The sequence below is a fragment of the Lathamus discolor genome, chromosome 12, assembly GCF_037157495.1.
Source record: "Lathamus discolor isolate bLatDis1 chromosome 12, bLatDis1.hap1, whole genome shotgun sequence".
NCBI lineage: Eukaryota > Metazoa > Chordata > Aves > Psittaciformes > Psittacidae > Lathamus > Lathamus discolor.
This window is the reverse complement of record NC_088895.1, coordinates 13,140,899-13,164,123: the sequence shown is the minus strand read 5'-3', so window position 1 is coordinate 13,164,123 and position 23,225 is coordinate 13,140,899. Positions and strand designations below refer to the sequence as shown.

The window sequence follows — 23,225 nt, the reverse complement described above, 5'->3', positions numbered from 1 at the left end:
GGTACCTCCACAGCACATCCCCAGTGCCACCACCTCTCCCCCTGGGGCAGCATCTCATCCACCGCCCCATCCCAACCTGCTCAAACACATCCACCGGTGCCCTACGCATCCCTCCACGAGGCAAAGCCAGCCTTAAATCAAATCATCCCCAACAACAATGACATTAATTATGCTTTTAACACATTTTACTGCTTCCCCCCCTTCCCTTCACGCCACATCTGTGTGAACAATATCCAAAAGATTTACGGTTTTCTCCCGTAATTACAGACACACAGCCAGCTCACTTATCAAAATACTTGCTGAGCAATCAGGCTCCGTTACAGTCTCTGCCAGAGATTTGTGTTGACAGCAGCCATTCAAAGCAAAAAATGTCGAATCAGGACTTATGTGGCGCTTGTAAAGTACTCCACAAAGAGTTCGCCTGTCGAGAGACACACGGACATGTAACAGACGGGGACAGAGCGACAGGCGGGAGGGTTTGGGGAGCAGAAGGGAAGAGGGGAGCAAAAGATGGATGGAGAGAGGGGAGGAAGAGGGGGGCAGAGACCAGAAGGGAGCAGTTCTGAGGTGTGAATGTGCATGAATGTGTGTGCATCCGTATGCACGCGTGTGCAAGCAGGAGGAGCATGGCGGGTGAGTGTGGGGAGGTGGGGAGGGAAGATCACGGGGTTCTGGAAACCGAGCTGACATTTGGTTCTTGTAGCACAGGAGAAAACTTAATGAGGACAAAAATATGTCTCCGTAATTCCCCTAAGAAATCATTAAAACATTTTGTTATTCCTAAATGTCTGGAAAATGAATTAGTGGCCCTGCAGGAGCCCTTTTGAGCATCTTCAGCCGTTCGCAGCTCTCCATCCTCACCATGCTGAGGGATGCTCCATGCCCTGAGCAGCCAAACCCTGGCTCAGAGCACAGCAGAGCCCACGGCGAGGAGTGGGGAGCAATGGGGAGCGGGGTCCCATCCCTTCACACTATGCCAACACAAGCCTCAGGGCTGCCCTGTGCCTCAGTTTCCCCCTCCCAAGGCTTTGAGCACTGTGGTGATAAGGGGGAAGCCATCCCTGAGGCACAGCTGGTGCCGGGAGCCGTGCTGCGAGCCGGCGCTCGGCCGTTTCGGTTAACTTACCGTCAAAAAGACAACTGGGGATAGCCGCAGTGTTATTACAAGGGCTGAGCAAATGTATTCCTTTCCTAATGTCAAGATGCATTTGGCTCAGGGGCTGAAACACAGCGATGGCAAAAGCTGTTTCCACTCCTCTCTTCGGCTGGTATCTCCAGAGCACCATGCGCGAGCCGAGGTCGGTGACACCAGCCGCAGCGGGACGGGGACGGCCGGTCCTCGCTGGCTCCTCTCGGCACGCAACGCGTTAGGCAGCCAGGTCACCACCGTGTTGCTTACCTGGAGCTTCGATTAACTGCTTGTAAACGCTCAGGAAAGCCGTCTCAGCCTCCTTGCTTCTCTTACTAAGTGCAATCACCTGCAGGGAGATGGGAAACAGGGGTCAGAGATGGGCTCGGAGGAGGGAACTGGCTTTGATGCACTGGTGCTACCCATGAGTCCCACCAAGCATCCACCCCGTGCCCTGCACAGCCGCTCACTGCCTTTGGCTGAACTCTCACCGCGGCCACGTCACATTGCCCTAAATCATTGATGTGCTCTGAGTAAATGAAAATTATAATTTAATGTTGGTGCTTAAATAAGAAATAAAGCAGCTCGCCTGCTGTTGGGTTCACCACACAGCCCTCCCCAGGCACACTCCCAGTATGATGCTGGGCCAGAAGTGATGCTCGCACCAGGACTGGGCCATCTCCTCCATCTCATGTCCCTGTCCCCTTTGGCTGCAGGTGATGCTCGCGCCGGGTGGGTGGTGGGGAGCCAGTGTGCTCCATCGCTAATAACGGAACAACACCTCAATCTGCCGCACGCTCCATCCAACATTTATGAGCATGAATCATTTACACACCTTAATTTTTCAAGGCGTGACAACACCTCCGGGTGGGAGCTGCTGCCCACCGGGCTCCGGCACTCTCTGTTGTGGAATGGGGCACCGGTGGCACACACAGACCTCTGTGTCCCTGCCGCCTCAGGTGCAGGGGCTGGGGATGGAGGTGACCCATTCCCAGCTGGAAAATGCAGGCTAAGACAATGACAGGCTAAGGGAATTGAGGCTGTTCATCCTGGAGAAAGAAGGCTGTGTTGAGACCTTAGAGCAGCTTCCAGTGTCTGAAGGAGGGCTACAAGGATGCTGTAGAGGGACTCTTCATCAGGGATTGCAGGGATAGGACAAGGGGTGATGGGCTCAAATTTGAACAGGGGAGATTTAGGATAGATATAAGGAAGAAATTATTTACTGTGAGGGTGCTGAGGCGCTGGCACAGGGTGCCCAGAGAAGCTGTGGCTGCCCCATCCCTGGCAGTGCTCAAGGCCAGGTTGGACACAGGGGCTTGGAGCAAGCTGCTCCAGTGGAAGGGGTCCCTGCCCGTGGCAGGGGTTGCAGCTCGAGTAGCTTTAAGGTCCCTTCCAACACAAACCAGTCTATGACTCCATGCCCAGTTTGATCCAAACTGGGCACCCACACCATCCAGTGATGGAGGATGAGATGCCCACCAGCATTCGGTGCTGGCAGATGCACTATGGATGAGTCAATCAAAATACATTTCAGCCACCAATGGACTAATCATCGAACAAAGCCCAAACTTCACACCTCCCGCACCACAGCATCTTTTCCCTCCAGCCAGAGCTCGCCATTGCTTGTCATTCAAACCCAAAGCAAACCACTCATTTGTAATCCAACAGCCACCTGAGCAAGCCGCCTTCTCCTTCCAAGCTCGCAGGCACTGGAGCACAAAGATCATTTTTCTATTGTTAAAATTGTATAAGCTGGGCTTTTTATAGCATCTCGTACACAAACCTACTTTCTCAGCACCACGTTTCCAGCACAGGAGGAATTTGGGGGCTTTTCTTCAGTGTTCTGCAAAAAAACCTTGGCTTCAGGGTGCTTTAAAATAATAATAACGAAGGGGGGAATGGGGGCGGGGGGCAGAAAGCAGCCGGTGAGCGGCACTGCCTGTGCATCGCAGCAGGACAGCATTGTGCCTGCTGAACGCACCGGCAGCACGTGGTGGTGCGGTGGCACAGGGAGCTTTGCCAGCGTGTCCGTAAGGATGCGGAGACACAGCGGTGCTGGGGCGCTCCATGGCATCAGCACTGTGTGATCATCCCCACCTCCCGCATCCTTTCGATGTTGAATGGGAGAGGAGGAGGACCACAGGGGATGGATCTAGGTTTCCTCCTGGTACTTGCGAGGGGTTGACCAGCTACTCAGCCCACCTTCCCCCCCATTAACTATACCATCAGCATCCTAACTGGAGCATCAGGACCTGTAGTTTGCTGGTGGGGAGGCTTTTGGGGCCATTCCATCAGGCAAAGCTTCTGGGGCCCAATAAACTTCAAGGTAATGTTTTAAATATGGGTATAAATAAATAGACATTTAAATTTTCACCTTTTCCGGATGGGGATAATTCACCAAAATGCCATGGAAGATTCCAAGTCTTGCACAGGGACACCTCACCCTGAAACCACTGTTGCTCCTCACATAGAGCTGAACAAACAAGCAGAAAAAGCCCACCTCAGCCCTAAAATCAGGGGTTTGTAATAAAACCCCTCAAATCCTTCCTTCCTTGGGGACCAAACCCCATCCAAGAGGGCAACATCACCAGCATCCTGCTGAAAAGAGGAGAAAATGGCTATAAACAGGACAGCTGAACAAGCACGGTGGGGTCAGGATGGCACCATCCCTACTCCCATCATCACCACGATGCCCATCAGCAACGGCAAACGCACCACGACCGCTCTCCCTCCTCCCGCGAAGCCCTCAGCGAGCTCTGCCTTCCGCGTTATGTATCCATGTACTATTAATTCCTATTTTCTCCCCCCTTCCACCTCCCTCCGCTGCATTCCCGGGCTCAAGGTGAGGCACGGCAGCGGCGCGGGATCGCCGCCGTGTGATAAATTACATTTACGCGCTGGGTCCTTTTCATGGCTGGTGACTTTCCAGCAAAGCAATTATCACTGTGGAATGCGTAATAGCCTAATTAATTACTATTGTCAGGCTGGCCTCTGTGCCATGATTATACCTTCCGAAGCCAACTTTTTAAACATTTGGAAGCAGCAATATTCCTATAATTGAGTGACAAAGTGGTAAAACTCCCCCGGCGCAGCCGGCTCTCCTCCCGGCACGGCGGTGAGCACCCACCGTCTGAGCAGCTCCTCTCCAAAGGCGCGGGATTTGCATTGCACCGGCGGTGAGTTTATTCTTATATCCATGAGATCAAGTGCAGGATAAGTAGTGGGTTATTTCCATCTAAATACTGGTGGCAGTAAACCACAAATGAGCTCTCTTTTCAGTGGAGAGGAACAGCTGTCGGGGGAGAAAGCGGCAGCAGAGACCCCAAATGCTGAAGAAAACTGATGAAAAAATTCATTCAAGGCTTTTTGCTATTTTTCCTTGCTTTTTTCTTTTTTTTTTTTTTTTTTTTGCTGATGTGTAAAGAAGTTGGGGAGAAACAGGAGGGATGCGGAGGGGAGAGGGGGGAGAGCCAGTCCCAGAGGAAAGATCTGGGTTCTCTGCTTCCCACCTCATCCTTTGCTGCCCTCCCAGTATTCCGCATCCAACAGACCCCTTAAACCCATCACATGTGTGCATCACGCATAGAGACCCATTGCATGTGGACGAGCCTGTCGCAGCCATGCACAGATCCATCGCACACCCACAAACCCCTTGCAGGTACCCACAAACCCATCGCACACATGCAAACCTACCACACAAACCCATCACACACATGCGTGTGCACCCACACAAACCCATGGTGCACACACATGCTCATTGCACACATGTACACACTCACTGCACATGGGCACGGACTGATCACACACACACACAGACCCATCACACACCCACAAACCCATTACACAAGCCCATCACGCACCCACATTGACCCATCACATACCCACACATACCTGCATCGCACACCCAGAGACCTCTTGCACACCCACCCAAACCCATTGCACACCCACAAACTCATTGTGCACCCAAGAACTCATTGCACCTCCATAAGACCCCATCACACATGCACAAACCCATCACACACACACACACCCCTGTTGCACAGCCATAGACCTATCACACACCCAAGCCAATCACACACAGACTCATTGCACATATACATAGACACATTGCACACCCATAGACCCATTGCACACCTACACAGACCTGTTGCATACCCAGAGAACCTTTGCAAACCTACACAGACCCATTGCATACCCATAGACCCATTGCATACCCATAGACCCATTGCATACCCATAGACCCATTGCACACACACAGACCAATTGCATACCCATAGACCCATTGCACACACACAGACCAATTGCATACCCATAGACCCATTGCATATCCATAGACCCATTGCACATCCATAGACCCATTGCACACACACAGACCAACTGCATACCCATAGACCCATTGCACACACACAGAGCAACTGCATACCCATAGACCCATTGCACACACACAGACCAATTGCATACCCATAGACACATCGCATACACAGACCCATTGCACACAACAGTCCTATCACGCATCCCTCTCATACCTACCCTGCCTCCTGCTGCACCCCCATGCCCATCCCTCCAAAGGCAGAAGCAGCTCACAACGTTCTCACAAGGCCAAAAAGCAATTCATGTCAAAAAAGATCAATAATACAAAAATAAAGCCTGAGAATTCTAGTTAAAGGGAACATCACAGAAATATGTTGTTCACGTTCCTGATTCGCAGATTAAAAAAAAAAGGGGGGAAAACAATCAATAGAAGTTCTTCAGATGATGTTATTTCTAATGAGAAATATACCGAGACTGCTGCAAATAACTGCTTAACGGAGGAAAAAAATGCATTAATAATTTACTTTATAAAGCAAAGGATCCCGAATGCAAGAAAATCACTGCTGGTTCTTAATTTTGTTGTAATATTCCCTGACAAGTCCAATGATGCTTTGGCAAAGTTCTTGAGACAGATGATGCTCAGATCATTAGGTTAGTTTTCCCCACCTTTTCCTGCAGCATCCCGGCCTGGCCGGCTCCAGGAGGAGGTACCAGAGCTCTCCCATTCCCATGCACTGCAGGATCCCTTGGGCTGAGCCCCCAGCTCAGCGCTGGCCCTGCCAGCCTGCTGCGGGGCAGGAGCATCCTCCTGCTTCCTCCCAACACCATCCCCAGGTGAGCTGCAGCCTCCAGTCACACAGCAAGAAAGGAAAATATTTCAAGCTTATTTTACCATCCCCATCATCACAATTTAGTACCTTTTTTCACTGCTTTAGTTGAGGTTTTTTCTTCTTCCTTTTTTTTTCCTCTTTATTTTTCCTTAATTTATTTTTTTCCATGCATTTGCTGACAGTTGGCAACTCCAAACCATCTGCTACCGACGCACACACCGAAGCGGAAGGCTTCAGCATCGAACCCATCGCAGCTCGAAGGCACAGGCTCGTCTCTGACCATCGGCATGAGAAGGTGGCACCCGAATGGGCTCATTCCCAGATTTCCTGCAAGCCCACAACATCTTTTTCCTGCAAGAGTATGCAGAATTCCCTATGTGGCTGGTGGCAGCAATCCAGGAGATGGGCAGGGATGAGCGGGGCTCAGCATCGCTGGCACAGATGAAGCAGGGTGATGATGGGGCCCCAGCTGGTCCCTGGGTTCAGGATGGAGCCGGGATGCGGGCGCACCCGGAGCATCGCAAAGTTTCACCTCCCATTTAGCAGAACAAAACTTTTAATTTAGATGTTTTCATCTATCTATCAGAGTAAAAGGAAAAAAAAAGTTTAAAATAATGACTGTAATAAATGAAGGTAATTAATTGTAGTTTGTTCCTTTACTGTCTAGTCAGCTTAATTTTACCTTTTCATCTAATAATGAGAAAATAATTTTTGTGCTCTGAGGGTTAATGATATGTAACTGCAAGAGCTGCTAATTGCATGTTGCAAACTATTCATCAAAATCCCCATCTGCGCTACTTGATTATGTTTGCTAAATTATTGCTTTGAATTATCTTTCATAAAGCAACTTTTGTAATTAGCAGGGCTTTCGCTTTGCTCTTTTCTCCGTCGCAAGGATATTCAAACTTTGTCCGTCTCAAGCTGTTGCCATTAAACTGCCGTCACGGGCGGCTTTTGGGGAGAGAAAGAAACTGCCCTTTAGCTAATCAGAGTGGGGAATAAAAGCTGGGTTCATTCTCTGCAGTCACAATTTATCCTCCTGGCCCTGCTTCTCCTTCCTTGAGGAGAAAAATATATACGGGAAGGATGCAGGAGCCTAAATGGATACGAGATGCATTTGGGAATGGCAGTGAGAAACGGCCTGAACAGCCCATATGCCCCCGCCTGGGTTAATATTTCAAGATGATATTTTTCCCCTTCCCATTTACAAGCAGGAGAAGAGGGGGAGCGCTCGCCATCCGTCACCACGCTTCCACGGGCTCCTTCCCGTGATGCAGGTGATGTAGAGCTCTGCTCTCCCTGTTAATATTCATGGGGAGCGGTGGGAAGTGAGGTTTGTGGGGAGAAAATGTATTGGAGTGTGTTAAAAATGTGAGAAAGGGGGAAGGAAGGGGGGAAAGAGGGAAACAATGGGGTAAAAGGGGGGGGAAGAGAGGGAAAAGAGAGTGAAATGGGGAAGGAGGGAGAGGAGGGGAAAGAGGGGAAAAAAGAGGGAAAACAGAAGGAAAAAGAAGGGAGAAAGAGGGGGGGAAAAGGAGGAAAAGGGGCAAAAATGGGAGGAGAAGGGGGGAATAGAAAGGGGAAAAGAGGGGAAGGAAGAGTGGAAAGAGGGAAAAATGGGGTAAAAGGGGGGGAAGAGAGGGAAAAGAGAGTGAAACAGGGAAGGAGGGAGAGGAGGGGAAAGGGGAAAAAAGAGGGAAAAGAAGGAAAAAGAAGGGAGAAAGAGGGGGGAAAAAAGGAGGAAAAGGGGCAAAAAATGGGAGGAGAAGGGGGCAAAAGAAAGGGGAAAAGAGGGGAGGGAAGAGGGGAAAGAGGGAAAAATGGAGTAAAAGGGGGGGAAGAGAGGGAAAAGAGCAAAATGGGGAAGGAGGGAGAGGAGGAGAAAGGGGAAAAAAGAGGGGAAAGAGAAGGAAAAAGAAGGGAGAAAGAGGGGGGAAAAAGGAGGAAAAGGGGCAAAAAAATGGGAGGGGAAGGGGGGAAAAGAAAGGGGAAAAGAGGGGAAGGAAGGGAAAAATATTTTCAAAGAGAAAAAGAGAAGTGAAAAAATAAGGAAAATATTAAAATAAAAAAAGAGACAAAAAAGAGGGTGAAAATAGAAAAGGGAAAAAAAGAGGGGGAAAAAAGGGGAAGGGAGGGTAGAAAAAAAGCATCCAGGCCCCAGCAAGCCTCATCCCAGGAGAAGCAGCATCGCTCTGGTGTCCATTCCACACTGAAGCAGCCCAGAAACCCAACCTCAGGGGCGTAGAATCCACCTTTTGGGGTAACATCCCCCAAAACCTCCCATGACAAAGATACCCCCGGGCTGGGGGAAGGTGGCAGAGCCAGGGAAGCGGCTGCTGTCAGATGGGAATTGCATCCTGCTCTCCTTTACACCCCCATAAATCCAGAGCCACTTGGGCGGAGGGGCTGGGGCTTCCCAAAGGACATAGCTCAATCCTCGCAGCGGATCTAATGAGGACTATCGGAAAAAATGCAGTATTTAAAAGACTGGAAACGTATTCCTATTGTTATCACTCTCTTTTATGTGTTTATGCATGGTGCATCGGAATGAATCAATACTGGATTGCCCTATAAATAAATGAGCATATCAGTAAACCCAGTAATAAAATGAAGTGATGAAAAATATGGAAATCAGTCGCATTTGTGTAAATCCACTTATTGTTTACTTTAATATTTTCTTATGCAGTTCCGTGGCTCCAAAGAGACAGATTTAAACCCAGGTAATGCTCAGCAGATGACAGATCCTAATGTGTCGCTGCTGGCAAGCTCCAAGTACCAGCAGCTCTCCAGGGGTTTCCATCGAAGCACATTAGAGGAGCAAAGAAAGCAGCCCCCAAAGAGACAGCATTAAAAAGACAGCGAGAAGAAGAGGTATCCTGAAGTGCAATGCATCTCACCAGCATCAGGGGCCAAAGAAAGCCAAGGTACCCGCAGAGCTGTGATAGGGGTATAGGGCTGATCAGGATGGAGGATGGAGGAATAGGTGCCTCCTTCAGTAAGGTGGTGGGCTGGGACCATGTTATCTCACCCCAATGCTCGGCTGCTCCTCAGATAACCCATTGCAACCTCATCTGGTGCATCCTGACCATGCTGTGGTACCTCTTGGTCACATCATTGCATTTCCTGGCCACGCTGCAGCACCTCCCAGTCACACCACAGCACCTTCAGGTCACGTTGCAGCATCTCCTGGCCACACCACGGCACCTCCTGATCCCATCACGGCATCTCCCAGCCACACCACAGCATCTCCTGGCCACATCATGGCACTTCCCAGTCACCTCCTGGCAGTGATGACTCCATGCCATGCCTGGAACCTCTCAAGGCAGCACCTCCATCCCTTCAGGGATCAAGGAGATCAGCAGCAGCAGGACCCTGCCAATAACCATGCCAATAACCATGCCAATAACTGTGCCCATGCATGGCACAAGGACCACCCGTTACCACCCAGGGACACAAAGCAGACAGACTTTATGGGCTGCAGACACCCCTCAAGGGCTGGGGACAGTGACCCCGTGCCTTGGCCACACCAATCCATATCCAGTCTGGCCCTCCCAGCACTCTCCCCTTCCCGTTTCAACCCTCCAAGAACCATCAGGTTGGGAAGAGGCTGGGATCACGAGTGGGATGATGGGGAAAGAGGGCAGGTCCTGCTTACCTCTCCTTTGAGCATCCCCTCGCAGGCTGCCAGTTTTCCTCCCACCCAGGCAGGCAGAAACCACCCCTCCCCACACAGCCTCCGAGGAGCTATTTTAGAGTTGCTCTTTTTATTTTTCTCATCTTTTTTTTTTTTTTCCCCTATTTCTTCAAAAACAACACATCTCCCCCCATCTGGGCTGCGAGCTGGGTGCCAGCATCGCGGCGCCGAGTGCTCAACGCTTGCTTTTTATAAACGCCTCCAAACCCAACGTTTCCCCCCTCCCTGCATTGCCACGATGCATCCAGGAGGATGCATCCAGGAGGATGCTGCGTGCAGGTGGATGCTGCATCCCCTCACCCCATCCAAAGGAGCTACGAGAGGCAGCAAGAGCCATAAATCCCCGTACCCCAAATTTAGGGGCTGAGATTTGTCTTTGTGGCTAATCAGCTTCCATTCTTGTTAGTCTCTTACATCTATGGCGCCCAAAAACCCAGTTGCCAGGGAGGGAAATCACCACCCTGCTGAGTTAATTCTCCAACAGCAAACCTCCTGTACCTCAGGTACATTCCTCTTGAATTCCTGGCTGACTTCAATTAAATGTTTATGAGACCGTGTGCTTCCCCCCACCACGCTGCCAGCACCAAAGCAATAGAATTAAGCTCCTTCTGGAACAAAACAAAACCAAAAGAATGGGGGGGGGGGGGGGGGGGGAAGAGGGGAAACGGTAAAACAAAGATGTTTCGGGAAGGTTGGGGTTTAAGACTGCAGGAATCTAATTGCCCGGGTCTGATTTTGCCCTGTGTCGCGCAGCCACGGCGCGTTGGCCCTGTCGACGAGGGGGTTTATATGAATAATGGAAGGAATTCTGTGTTCCCTGCAAAAGAAAAGGCAAGCCGAGAGGGTTGTGGAGATTATCAGGAGCTTGCTAATCAATATTCCCAGCCCCAGCCTCCTCCTCGCTTCTCCAAAAGGAGCAGTGCCATAAGCTCATCAGTAACTGTAAAAAAAACATCGCACTCCGAGTGTCAAAATAGTCAAGCACAGCATATTGTATTGCCAGATTTCCCTCCCGGTCCACCCCGGTGCCAGATTACATCCATCAGCGGGGAGGGAAGCCGTCCAACGCTGACTTACTTACGCTTAAGTGTTCATAAATAAGGACTTTAAGATAGAGATGGCTTTTTAATTTTGGGCGAATGTGATAGGAAAAATAACGAATTGATAAAAACGACGGTGTTGATGTGATGGGACACGACCTCTCCGGTGCTTCCCGGTAAATCCTGCAGCCTGGACGTGCTGGGGGATGCCCCGGTTCCTATCTGGCTTGTATCACGGTGAAAACAGCCGGAAAGAATTGATGCTGGCACCATAAACCATGGCAAAGCCTTTGTCTGATGGGGAGATACGGCACGAGAACGTGTCCGCGCCAGGAAAACCTCATTAGACAGACTCTAATTACTGCCTGGGAAGTGGGAAGAGACAGAAACCGTCAGACCTGAGCTGGGGGGAGGCTATTAATTGCTTTTGGATAAATTGGGAATGAGGTGCTGGTGGCAGAGGTCAAGAAGTGTCTGTGCGGGGCTCCAGATACAGTCACTGGCGATGCACATCCCATCCCCAACTTGCCTGTCCCACGCATCCCTGTCCAGTTCCCAAAATAGGCAGTTTTGGGGCAAACGGGGTTTGCAATGGAGGAAGCCACCACCACCAGGAGCAGCAGCAGACGCAGGACTGCTAGTCTGCTCCATTCTCACGTCCCCCCAAAACCTCAAGACCATGACCCCCTCTCTCAGTATGGAGCCAGCCTTGCACCCCAGATTTAAGCCATGACCACCTGAATCACAGAGGACCAGCTCCTTCCTCCCCGGCATCACCAAAAACCCACCCGGTGGGACATGGCGCAGGAGGAGACACCGTGTAGGGCAGCCACCAGCATGCTAGATGGACTGTGGGGCAGGTGGGGTGACCCCAGCCATCCATCACCCCCTAATGCCTTATGTAGATCCATGATGCTAAGGATGTATGGAGCCAATTACCAGGGGTCAGTGCTGGTGTAAAATTCCAAGGCGGAAGCTCCTGCTCTCAGATGAATTTGCGTGAGATTGCAAGTTTACTGCCTTTTATTGGACAATATAAATATTTCACTGTTATATAAAAAAATATTGGCGAGAAAGCAGCTAAACCCGGGTCCTGTGTGTATACAGAGAAGCAGGGAGTGAAAAACGACCATCAGCATCTTTTTAATGGCCTCTGGTGCAGTACAGGAGCACGGGTGAAAGGGGTTTGATGACTGCAGTGGCACGGTGAGACGGGGGGACCACAGAGACCCACATCCCAGACACAACGGGGCTATGCTGGGAATGGGAGTGATGCCGGTGGTGCAGTCAGTGGTGAGGTCCAAGGGGTTGTGTCCTGATCCATGATGGAGAGCAACACGTGGGACACAGTAGTAACCTTGGAGGCTGAGCACCATCCCCAAGAAGCCCCAAGCCCAGAGCTGAGCCTGTGCCCACCACAGAAGATGCCCAGGAACGGCCTCACCATATGGACCATTCCCAAATGCATTTTCCTAGCAGTTTCCCCCAGTTTGTCCTTCTGGGATCATATCTCTCCTCATCTGCAGACCCCTGTGCCAGCACAGGACATCCTTATTTCACGCTCACCAATATATCAACCCTTTCCCTGTGACAATAAAGCAGGAGAAAAGCAAAAATAAAAGCCTATAGGAATCGATTGCTTGTTCTCTCTCTCTCCCCCTATATTTTATTAAAAACTTTAGCATCAATATTAATGTTTAAATCCTCACCAAGCTGAGTTTAATTACCTGTAAACTGCATCCACAGCTACATGGACTTTGCTCCTCACTGCAGTAAATACAACTGAGGAGGAGCAGTGCCAACAGCCCCGAGCATCACCTTCCCATCCCTGCAGGAGTGACTGTATCCAGCCCCCCCCTCCCTCAGCAGCATTGCTGGCCACGAGGGGAAAGGATGCTTGGTGATGGAGCTACAGCCACAGCCCAGTGTGGGATAGAGCTGAAAGAGGAAGGGGGAGATGAGAGAAGGGAAAAATTGGGATCCTGAGAAGAAAATGATGCGTAAATATAAAATATCAGGGCTTCTGAGGCCAAAAGGAATCTGCTTTCAGCCACTACGTGAATCATAACATTTGGGATGGGGGAAGGATGGACAAGGATTTGAATGGAGTCCATTAGTGGCTGAGGACCATGAATAACTTGCAGGCAGCAGGAACTGCTCCTGTGGGGCCAGGAACCAACAGAGAAACCGAGCGGGGCTGGGACCAGATCCCGTTTAAACCCACCCAGCAGCAGCCTCCTCCCTTTGCCAGAAGGGGAGAAGCACAAACCTGATGTGTTTTCCTGCTTGCACAAGTGTGCCCGCATCCTCCAACCACCAGCACAGGTAGATACACAGCAAGCGAAAGGAAGCAGGGATCTGTCTCACTGCTGCCACCCCAGGGCCCATCCCTGGTCCACAGTCCTGCAGCAGAGATGCTGAGCCACCAGGTCTCAGCATCTAAAATGGAATCAGGGTTTACAGCCCGTTATCAAAAAAGCCGTAATGGGATCTCGCAGAGGGCAGAGATTTGAGGCATGCATCAGATTTCCATTCCCTGGGAGACAGGAAAAAGCTGGTTCTCAGAAATCCCATATATCAAGGGATGCTATCTCATGCGCTGGATTGGTGCCTGCTCCACCACCCTGCTGTCTTGCCATCCTGCTCCTTACTGGAACCCAAAGAGGGGCTGACGAAGGGGACCAGCCTGTGCCTGCCCTCCTGGACCTTGCATCCCTGCATCCCACAGCCTCTGCTCCTCCCGACCGGCTTCTTTAAGGTCCCTTCCTTATTACAGCGGCTTCCCAAGGCCAGGGCTGAGACGGCGACGGGAGCATTCGAGGGCTCCACTTCCAGAATAATATTCATTACCATATCCATTCAGTGTTTATCTCACAGATGTACGGATCCGTTACAATGGAGGAAAAAGAGAACTCGGAATTTGCTCTCAAAAGATATTCAAATTAGTTAATCAAGAGCCCTTTTATCACGTGTCTCGTGTACCAGCAGCGACTATCCATCGAGATAAATGATCAGCTGCTAATAACTGATTACATTGCAGCAAGTGTTTTCTTATCCCTATTACCACCATGTTTAAAGACATTTTATAAATTTCTAATTATTGCAAATTGTTTCTCCTTTCGAAAACATCTTCCCATAGTCATCAGCTGTCAATTGCCCCCGAAAATCTCTCTCAAGCGAGCTCATAGCACGATGCTTGGGAAGAAGAGAGAAAACCCTTCTAGGCTCCCAGCCGCTGGGATGCAGCCTGGCCACCTCCATCCCGGGGCAGTGGGGGACCAGGATGCTCCTCCAGCCCTTCATGAGCAGAGGAGACTTGAAAGGAAAAGAAAAGCATCCCTAAATTGAATCAATCCTGGATGATGCTGCCTTTACCTGCTGCAGGATGCCAATGTACCACATGGTGGAACGCGCCATTGCTCCGGGTGGATTCACTCTCCAGCGAACCACAAAGAAATAAATAAGCCAGCAGTATATAACACAGCTCCTGACAAGTGCAAGGCACCGGCTCCTACAGGCACTGGCATCCGAGGGCAGATCTGGGCTTGGGAGAGCCCTAAATAAGATCCTGCTTGCTTCCTGCGTATTTTAGAGATGAAAGCTGAAATAGTTGAGAGGGTTTGAAGGCAGCCAGGCCTTTAAATCCAGCAGCCAGCCTCGAGCCGCCGCTCCAGCTGATTTCTGGGCTCCATTCATTATGGCAATCAATCAGCTCAAAAAAAACCCAACCGCAAAAACAACAATAAACCACCCTCGAAACTCCCTCAGACACTTTAATGGAAAACGTATCTCCTTCCATCTTCTGCAGGGCTGGAGCCACGATGCATGTGCCCAGGGCCAGGCTGCAGCCAGGACAGTCTGTACCATGCTGGGGACCACAATGGCATGGGCAGAGCATCCGTGTGCTCCTGGAAGGGATCCAGGACGCAATAAGCCCTCCGGCATGATGCCAGCTCGCCATCACTGGTGCCAGCACTTGGGTGATGGTGGCTCCGCTGGTGACCAGGGATGGGGATGACTGGGACAGGAGCGCATCACAGCTGTGTCCCATGGCACAGCCAGACCCTGGAGATATATACCAGGGTCTGGCCAAGTGCTTCCATGAAGCCAATGAAGCCAAAGCTGCCAATGGCAGCACAGGATGGGAGGAGGAGGAGGGAGGAGGAAGGCTGCCTGGGATAACGGCACTGCAGAGGACCAGGGTGTCCGGCCAAGCACGTTCACGGGGCAGAGCAGAGCCCGTGCCTGCCAGGAAAGGGAGGAGCAACCGGCAGGACACGGAGCTTGGCACGGAGCAGCCCAGGTCCTTCCCGGCTCCAGGGGGGCTCAGACCAGGGGAGGAGGCGCCGCAGGCACCAGCCATGCCATTATACGCTTTATTGATGCTGTTCTGAAGAAAGCTAATCAATATATTAGATTTCCCAAAGAAAGAAAACACCAGCTGCCAGCAGCACATAACTCCTCCAACGCCGTGCATTTTTCCATCAAGCCCCCGAGCCACACGTGTCTGCGCAAGATGAGGTCTCGTTCCAGACAAGACCTCCTTCTCCCCCGGCAGCCGGGTCAGGGCCAGGGCCATGGCCACTGCTTTGCCACAGGGCCCCCTCTGTGGGGTGAAATACAGATGGGAAATTCCCCTAATGTGGGGGGCTGGTACCAGCATCACTGTGGGGAGTGGAGAGACAGCGCCCAGCAGGACAAACCCAGCAAGGTCCAATGGGGAGCCCTAGGGACTGCCCTAATCCCAATGTCTCTGCGTTGCCGCATGGACCCAGAGTCCTAGGTGCTCATTTAGGCTTCACAGAGGGTCCCTAAAAAGCTTTTATCATCAGGAATATCCATCTCAGAAACCGCCTTTTTCCAGCCACATTTCCCTGGCAGAGCCATTCCCACAGTACCAACCAGCCCAAACACATCTGCTCAGCCATGCACCGGCGAGAAACTGGAAAGCATCAAACCAATGGATGCACTTGGCAACAATGGGATCCCAGCACACAGAATCCCAGCAAACCAAACCATGGTGCCCAGGGCATCATGCTTTCCACTGCCCATACCACATCACCTTTCCACAGTACCCATTCCTTAAACCATTAAAGCTGATGCTGTGGCAGCTCCAAAAGCCATTAAAAAAGGACAGAATAAATCCACACTGGACCCAACACTCGGCACCAGCAGGAAAGCGGGCTGACGTCACAGGGAATTGATTAGTGTTTTAATAGAATTAGATCACTGGGAGGGTTGCAGACCTGCTTCAGAAACCCAAATGTTACGCAGATTTGCATTCGAAACCCTAAACCAGGGCGCATTTAACCAAGGCAGAGTAAATGTCCCACATTTCCCCTGGATTATCTAAACCATATCAGATATAATCCAATGATCTGTAAAGTGATTATACCCAACTGAATATAAGAGATCTCTTCTGGTAACGCAATATTTCATCCAGCTGCAGACATTAGGAGCAGGCAAACAAAGGAGGAGATTTAATAAGTGGAAATAAAACTATAGGCAGAGATAGTTTTAATTTCTTCTTTTTTTTGTATCGCATCTAATTGCAATCAACAACAGACATCTGACACAGTGACAGCATCAGCAAAATTGCTGCTGAGAGCACAGAATCTTTGTCTAAAAATAATCAGACATTCAGCGCACCACTGTTTGTTATAATGGTAATCGATGCTGGAGGCTTTGAATTCCATCAATTTATAGATCTGCTCTGTTCTGCCTGGTGATTGTGTTCTGCACACATCCACTCCCGCTCGGCACAGGCAGCGCCGGGGCACTGTGTGATTAAGATAAGCTCAGATTCCTTTCATACATTCCTTATCAGCTCTAATTCTCCACCAGGCAGAGATGTTCACAGCAGTTAAAGATTAGTTCAGCTTCTCAGACGCCAAATTCGAGGGTATTGATCAATAAATCAAATCACGGCAATCAATCGCCCGATCCGAAGAGTCTAGCCGATGCATTATTACTGGCGCCTTCCAAGCTGAGGCTTTTTCATGGGTTTCATCAAAACGCAGCTTCCCTGGCTCCCCGCCAGCTCCCGGGCTGCCTAATAGACTCCGCAGCAGAGGAGCACCAGCCCAGCAGAAGAGCAATAAATCTCTCATCAAACAGCCGATAGAGAAACAAGATGAACATCTGTTTTGCTGCAATGAAACTCCTGTGTTCTTCAGAAGCTGCAAACCAGGTCTGACAGACCACCCCAAAGGCAGCTTTGCCTTCAACAAAGCAGCAAAGCAGAATATTTGCCCGTTATTTCAATCAGGTAATTTAAGAAGACTTTGCATTCTCCTCTCTGCAGCTGCCGGAGCTTTACAGACAGAATTCCTGCTCAGTCGATAATAAAAGCCATCCTGGGACCCTGTACTATGAAGGCAATTTTATGATACCCATTATGTGGCAATGTAACTTCATTAAAAGCTGTTTATTCCCTCTAAGCATTTTAAGCGCTTTCCCTCACCCATAAAGAAGAGCCTCTCGGTGCACTGGAAGGGTTATTTGTGCCCAGAGCTGCTTTTGGGTATTTCTTGCCGGGAAGGAGGGTCGCATCGGCACCGGGATCCCTGGCAAAGGGGCTTCTCCCTTTGGCTGGCAGTGAAACAGGAGCTGTGGAGAGGCAGCTGTATATTACTTTTATTATCCACTCAAGATGAGCTCTGCTTAGGTGACATTTATTGTGCCAGCTCCTTTTAGAAATTAATATGGGCAAGTGCCCCCAGAATCCTCCTCCACTGTGAAGATGAGCTGACTCCTCTGCATGCCCATTTGCTCTTCCATTTGGGACAATTTTGGGTGTCTCAGCCCTGCGAGCTTAATTTTCCAACCCAACATCCAGAGATAGAGCTTCAATCACAGCAAAGCAGGAGCCAGACCCCATCCTGCAGCCAACTGCATCCCTGTGGCATGAAAGAGTCGCCTTGCTCCAAAAGAGAGACAAACTGAAATCCTTCAAGTGATCCAAGCAACCCCCACATCTCAAATGTAATGCTCCTTATTCCTGCTGGTAACATTAGCAACAAACACCCACCCCAAAACCCAACAGTTTGATCCCATCCTGGTGCCCAATCAAGCATTCGGTTAACAAGTTCTTAAGCATGGCCATTGGACAAGGATGGGCTGGGGACATTTCTCCCAGATGCTGCCAGAACAAATCCCACATGGGGCTAAAGAGTTAACCCATGGCTGGAAGGATGTTTGTCTCCAGATGGGATTAGTAGCCCCTTCATCTCTCTGGGTTGATAGAGCAGGAAGGTCTTTGAGACCTCAAGCTGGCCACCAGTAAACGGCTGTTTGTGCTCTGCTGATACTGAGGAACCCATGAAACCACCCAGCAGCCACCTCCGTATCTAATGATGCATCCTCAAATAGCCACTGGCCTGAGAGAAATTATCCATAAAGGAGGGCAAGCCGGCCCACATTTGCAAATTCTATCCAAAATAAAGTGAATTAAATAAGAGAAAAAATAGGGAATGAGAGAGGGAGAAGTGGAGTCTCCTGCAAAGCATGCGAATCCCAAAGTTTTTGCTCTTGGCAAATTTTCTCCTCCATCCAGCAAGGTTTTTCTCACTGCACAGAGGCTGTGATGTCTCCAGGGAATGGACCGAAAGGTCCATTTACCTCTGGACCACCACACACTGCTCTCACATCCTCCTGAGTTAACATTCCCCAAACCTCTCCAAGAACACACCAAAAGGATGCAAATTCTGTAGGAATTAATAACCAGGACAATTATTGGCATAGAGGAAAAGAATTTCCCCTCTTACTACCTTCCAAATAACTGCTCCTTTCTCCAAATAAACGGGCAGAGACTGGTGTGGCTTGAGGGAAGAGACCGGGGCAAGGCATGCTCCCGTGCCCATCACCAGGCACCAAACTCCACAGCAACAGCTCGATATTCTCCCATCAAACATACACAGAATGCTGCTAATGGCTTGGTATTTCTTTAAACAGAGTCGCCAAGGAAAAATGGAATTACTAGAATACATTTTAATTGATTTACAACAGCACTTAGTAACAGTGATAAAGGAAAAACTTGTTTTATTGGACCTCCTGCTAATTAGCTCGACTGACTCCAGGTTAGAAAAGTGCATCCTTTGCAACCTGGCACAACCCCGATGAGCACCTGACACCAAACAGCTTTTATGCACAGAAAAACCTCTCTAATAACCCGAGAAAAACCACTACCAAGTGGTTATGGCCAAGAGGCACTGGAGGAAAGAGGACTGCCCCGAGGATGGAGCCACCAAATGGGATAAACCAGCCTCTCGGGCGGATTCGAGCATCCCCTTCCCATCCATAAACACGCCTTTATTGCAACTTTGATATATCCTTCCCTTAACGACTTTTAAGGGCAGCTGATAAAGTCAAAAGAAGCTCACAAGCAACCAGCAAATGTTTAATATTCAATAAATGTGTCAATTTTACATACGGAGGTAAATGGGGCTTTATTGAAGAATTGGTAAACTTCCTTGGAGGAAAGTAAGTGCATTTTAGCCTTCAAGGGGTCCCTGATGAATAGAAATGGAATGTGATTTGTGATAAAACTCAGCTGCTCTATAAAAGACGTTAAATAAATGTTGCTGTTTCACTAGGGATATACAGAATTGATTGCATTATAGACTGATTTGAAGATGCACGCTCCCCGCGAGCTATCCGCTTGCTCCTGTGCGCCACGCAGCCTGTTCCCATTGCCTCTCTGTGGCCCTCTTAATAGCTGGGTGGAATTTTCTGGAAACAATTTAAAACCACCCTTCCCCATGGTTTTGCCCACTATGGCATCCCAAGCACCATCTGCAGCAGCGCAGGGCTGGATCCATCCCAACCTCAAGGAAACAGGGGAACCTCCAGTGCAGGGTAAGTGCCACCATGGATCCGACCGGGACATCTTGATTCTTCCCAAACCTCAATATTCCCTTATTAGCTGCATTACTGTCTCCGTCTCCGGAGACATTCAAAACCTGCTTGGACATGTTCCTATGTAACCTGCTCTAGGTGGCCCTTGATTGTCAGGGGGTTTGAACTAGGTGATTTCCAAAGGTCCCTTCCAGCTCCAACCATTCTATGATAGGTAGAATTTGGAATTACCATTTAATGGCAAAATAACGGGGGAGAAAAGCACCAATTAAACCCATTTTCAACACCACAACACCAAGCCAAGCCCCCGCCTGCCCCGGAGCATCCTGCAACTGGTGCCGTGGGATCCGACCCATCGGAGCAACGCGTGACACCCGGGAAGGGCAAGGCAAACAATCCAATCTCCGCCAGACAAATGAGAGGCCAACGGTACCACCGCGGCGAGCGCAAACTGTGATATAATTGTGCTGCTGCTACATCATCTTTAATCAATAACATGATTGCGCGCACAGCCCAAGCCCCAGCCTCCGCCAAGAAACAGCATGTTGTTAAAAAGCCCAATAGCTCTTTCCCCGCTAATAGGTGGCTCATTCCCTCAACCCTGCTGAGTTTTTAAACAAACCTAAATTCCAATAATTGTTTAATGTTTGGTTTTGTTTAGCTCTGGTTCACCTACCCTGCCTCTCCATGTCGGGCATTGATATTTTGCTCCGGTGGCTGGGGAAAATCAACCCAAAATTAGGAACCCGATGGTGATGCCTTCTCATAGAGTGCGCCATAACCGCAGCTTCCGGCGGATTCTATTCCTCCTAAACTCATATTTGCTCCAGTTTTCCAGGGATCACCTTGCCCCAGGACCCTTTGGAAGGGCTCCAAAGCATGGGATTTGTGGTTTTTTCCCCCTGCCCAACAAAAGCCTGGATTTAAGCCCAAAAGAGATGCTCTTGCTTTCCGGGTAGGTTCATCTTTCTAAAACCCATCAGTGCTGCTGCCTTCCCATCTCCCCTCTGAGCAGGGTTGAAGGTGGTTCTGGAAAAGTACAGGAAAGATACAACCAATTCCTTTAGGAGATCCATCACGTCAGATTAGCAACTTAGTTTCTTATTAGCTATTTTCCATCCTATCATATTAATATTTGTTTTCACTATACAATGCAGGAGTCTTATCATATTAGCAACTTTCACATCACATTAGTGAAAACAAATACTAATACAATACAATACTAATATGACATGATCTGATGGGAAATTGCTAATACAATAAGACTCTTCTACCATATTAGTACAGAAACATGGTGTGTCCCAGTTACAGCTCTCTTTGAACTGGGTAAATACCCAGCATTTCCAAACCCAACCAGGTTCTTTGTGTCCCAAGGTGCACACATGGGATAGGGGGACCCCTCTTTGCCCCCATAGAGCAGATGCATTAAATTATAGTGAAAATTCCTTATTCAGAAGTATACTAGTGAAATTTAGGGCTTCTCCACCACACAACCAGATCATTGGGACCATAGCCCTAGTTGTGGTGGTGGATGAAGAGCCAAGCCAGCCACCACGACCCAGGCATGGCCACCATGGACTGAAAACTCCTACAAGCAATAATAATTGGAAAGAGAAATCCAATGAAGCCAAAGAGCCCGTCACATAGTTTGGGCATTGGTAGCTGCCTCTCACCAAGCCCCAATGTTCCTCAAGTCCCCAGCACAAACCTGAGGCTCTGGGGACTATCCCAAGGAGCAGGAGACTCCACAGCCAGTTTGCAGCAGCATCATCTGAGATGCTAATGGGGGACATCCCCACATACAAATGCCAGGAGGAGGAGGAGGAAATCCAGAGCTTATGCTAGGAAGAAAGGCTGGACCATAGGAATCATTCACCAGTCAGCATCACAGGCCCCAAGACAGGGATGCTGCCCTGGACCTTGGAGAGTGGAAGCTCAGCACCAGCCCAGGGATGAGATATGATGCTTGGAAAACCCACGCATCTTAATATATTGGCTCCATGAGGCAGCCTCCTCTGGCTGGGGCAGACAGCTCACCCTCTATGCCAGCTTTATTTCCTCTCACCTCCAGCACCGGGACCCATTTTCCTGCTCTTTGGCTTCAGATCTCCCACAAGTCCCCCTTAGCATCCCCCAGTCCCCAGCCACAAGCTTCGGGCTCAATAGCAAAGAGGGTTTTTTTCTCTCCCCAGCTCCTTGGCAAAGCCACCTGCGGGAGCCACTTCCCAGCTTGGCATCAGCACGCACCCAGGGATGCTCCGTGCTGTCCCAGCCAACTGTGGCACCGACCAGCAGAGCACAGCTCCAGCACGGGGAGAGGCAGGCAGCGTGTCTCCTGCGAGCAATGCCCGGCTTCGGCACGCTCAGCAGTTTTCTATTCTCTCAGCAATTTTCTGTTCTACTGAATTAGTAGTTTGTATTGAATTAGTATTCATTTTCCCTAATATGATATATAAGCATAATCATGTTAGTGACTTTGATATCGCATTAGGCTCTACTGCCGGCATGCATCCCGGCCCCAGCAGCGCCGGGTGGGGAGCACCACAGCCAAGGAGGAGCCTGCAGTGGGAATACTCCAAATGTAAGGCTGGATCCTGCTCTCACCAAGCTCCTCCAGAGCTCCCCCAGCCCCACGGTGCTGAGGTCCCCACCGAGGGCAGGATTTCCCATCTCAGGATGGTGAAATGCAAACCAAAGGGTGCTGCATCCTGAACAAGCAACTCATTCATCTAATAATGATTCCCAAAGGCAGCCGCCCAATGAGGAAGCATCCCTGGCAGCACTGGGTGCTCCTCTCCTTGCAAAACCGTGGCAATTTGGGAACTAAAAGCCAAGGAGACAACGGGATGCAGCCAGATAAATCAGGGTTACAGCAGAGATGGGGGATGCTCACTCGGCTGCAGCTGAGAGCTGGCACAATCCCATGGGAAAACCCCAGCCAGCACTGAGCCTGCCTCAGTTTCTCCATCAGGATGAGAAAGGGCTCTGCAGGGCCCGGTTCTTAATTAGCTGATGAAGGTGAAACAAGCACAAGCACTGAGAGGAAAACGGGAAGGAACAAGGAAAGTCCCTGTGCCACAGAGCGCAGAGGGATCAGGGAGAGAGCGAAGGGCACAGGGCCAGCACAGGGCCACTGGAAGGCACAAACTGGTGGCTCCGGAGCCGATTCCACTGCAAGGGGACAGGAATGGGCTTATGTGAGGATGAGCACCTCCGGAGCTGCATCACCAGCACACATCTCCCCACCACTGGTACAGAGCAACCGGGTAACAGTTCGCAATCTGCCGCATCCCTAATTAGCTCTTTTATGGACTCAAATAAATCGTCTTCACGTTAACATGGAAGCGTGGTTCTTTTAAGCCACT

General features: G+C 50.0%; 1 protein-coding gene across 10 annotated transcripts in view; it reads right to left on the bottom strand.

Annotated features, from left to right (window-relative positions):
• CUX2 (cut like homeobox 2) overlaps positions 1-23,225 on the bottom strand; it is a 64,924-nt gene that overhangs the window by 15,781 nt on the left and 25,918 nt on the right. For 9 of the 10 annotated variants that reach the window (XM_065692263.1, XM_065692259.1, XM_065692264.1 and 6 more), the window contains exon 2: positions 1,400-1,478. In XM_065692263.1, coding sequence (XP_065548335.1) covers positions 1,400-1,478 — 79 coding nt within the window. Of the gene's footprint in view, positions 1-1,126; positions 1,355-1,399; positions 1,479-23,225 lie in introns of those variants that run through there. The other variant, XM_065692262.1, reaches the window with a different exon arrangement.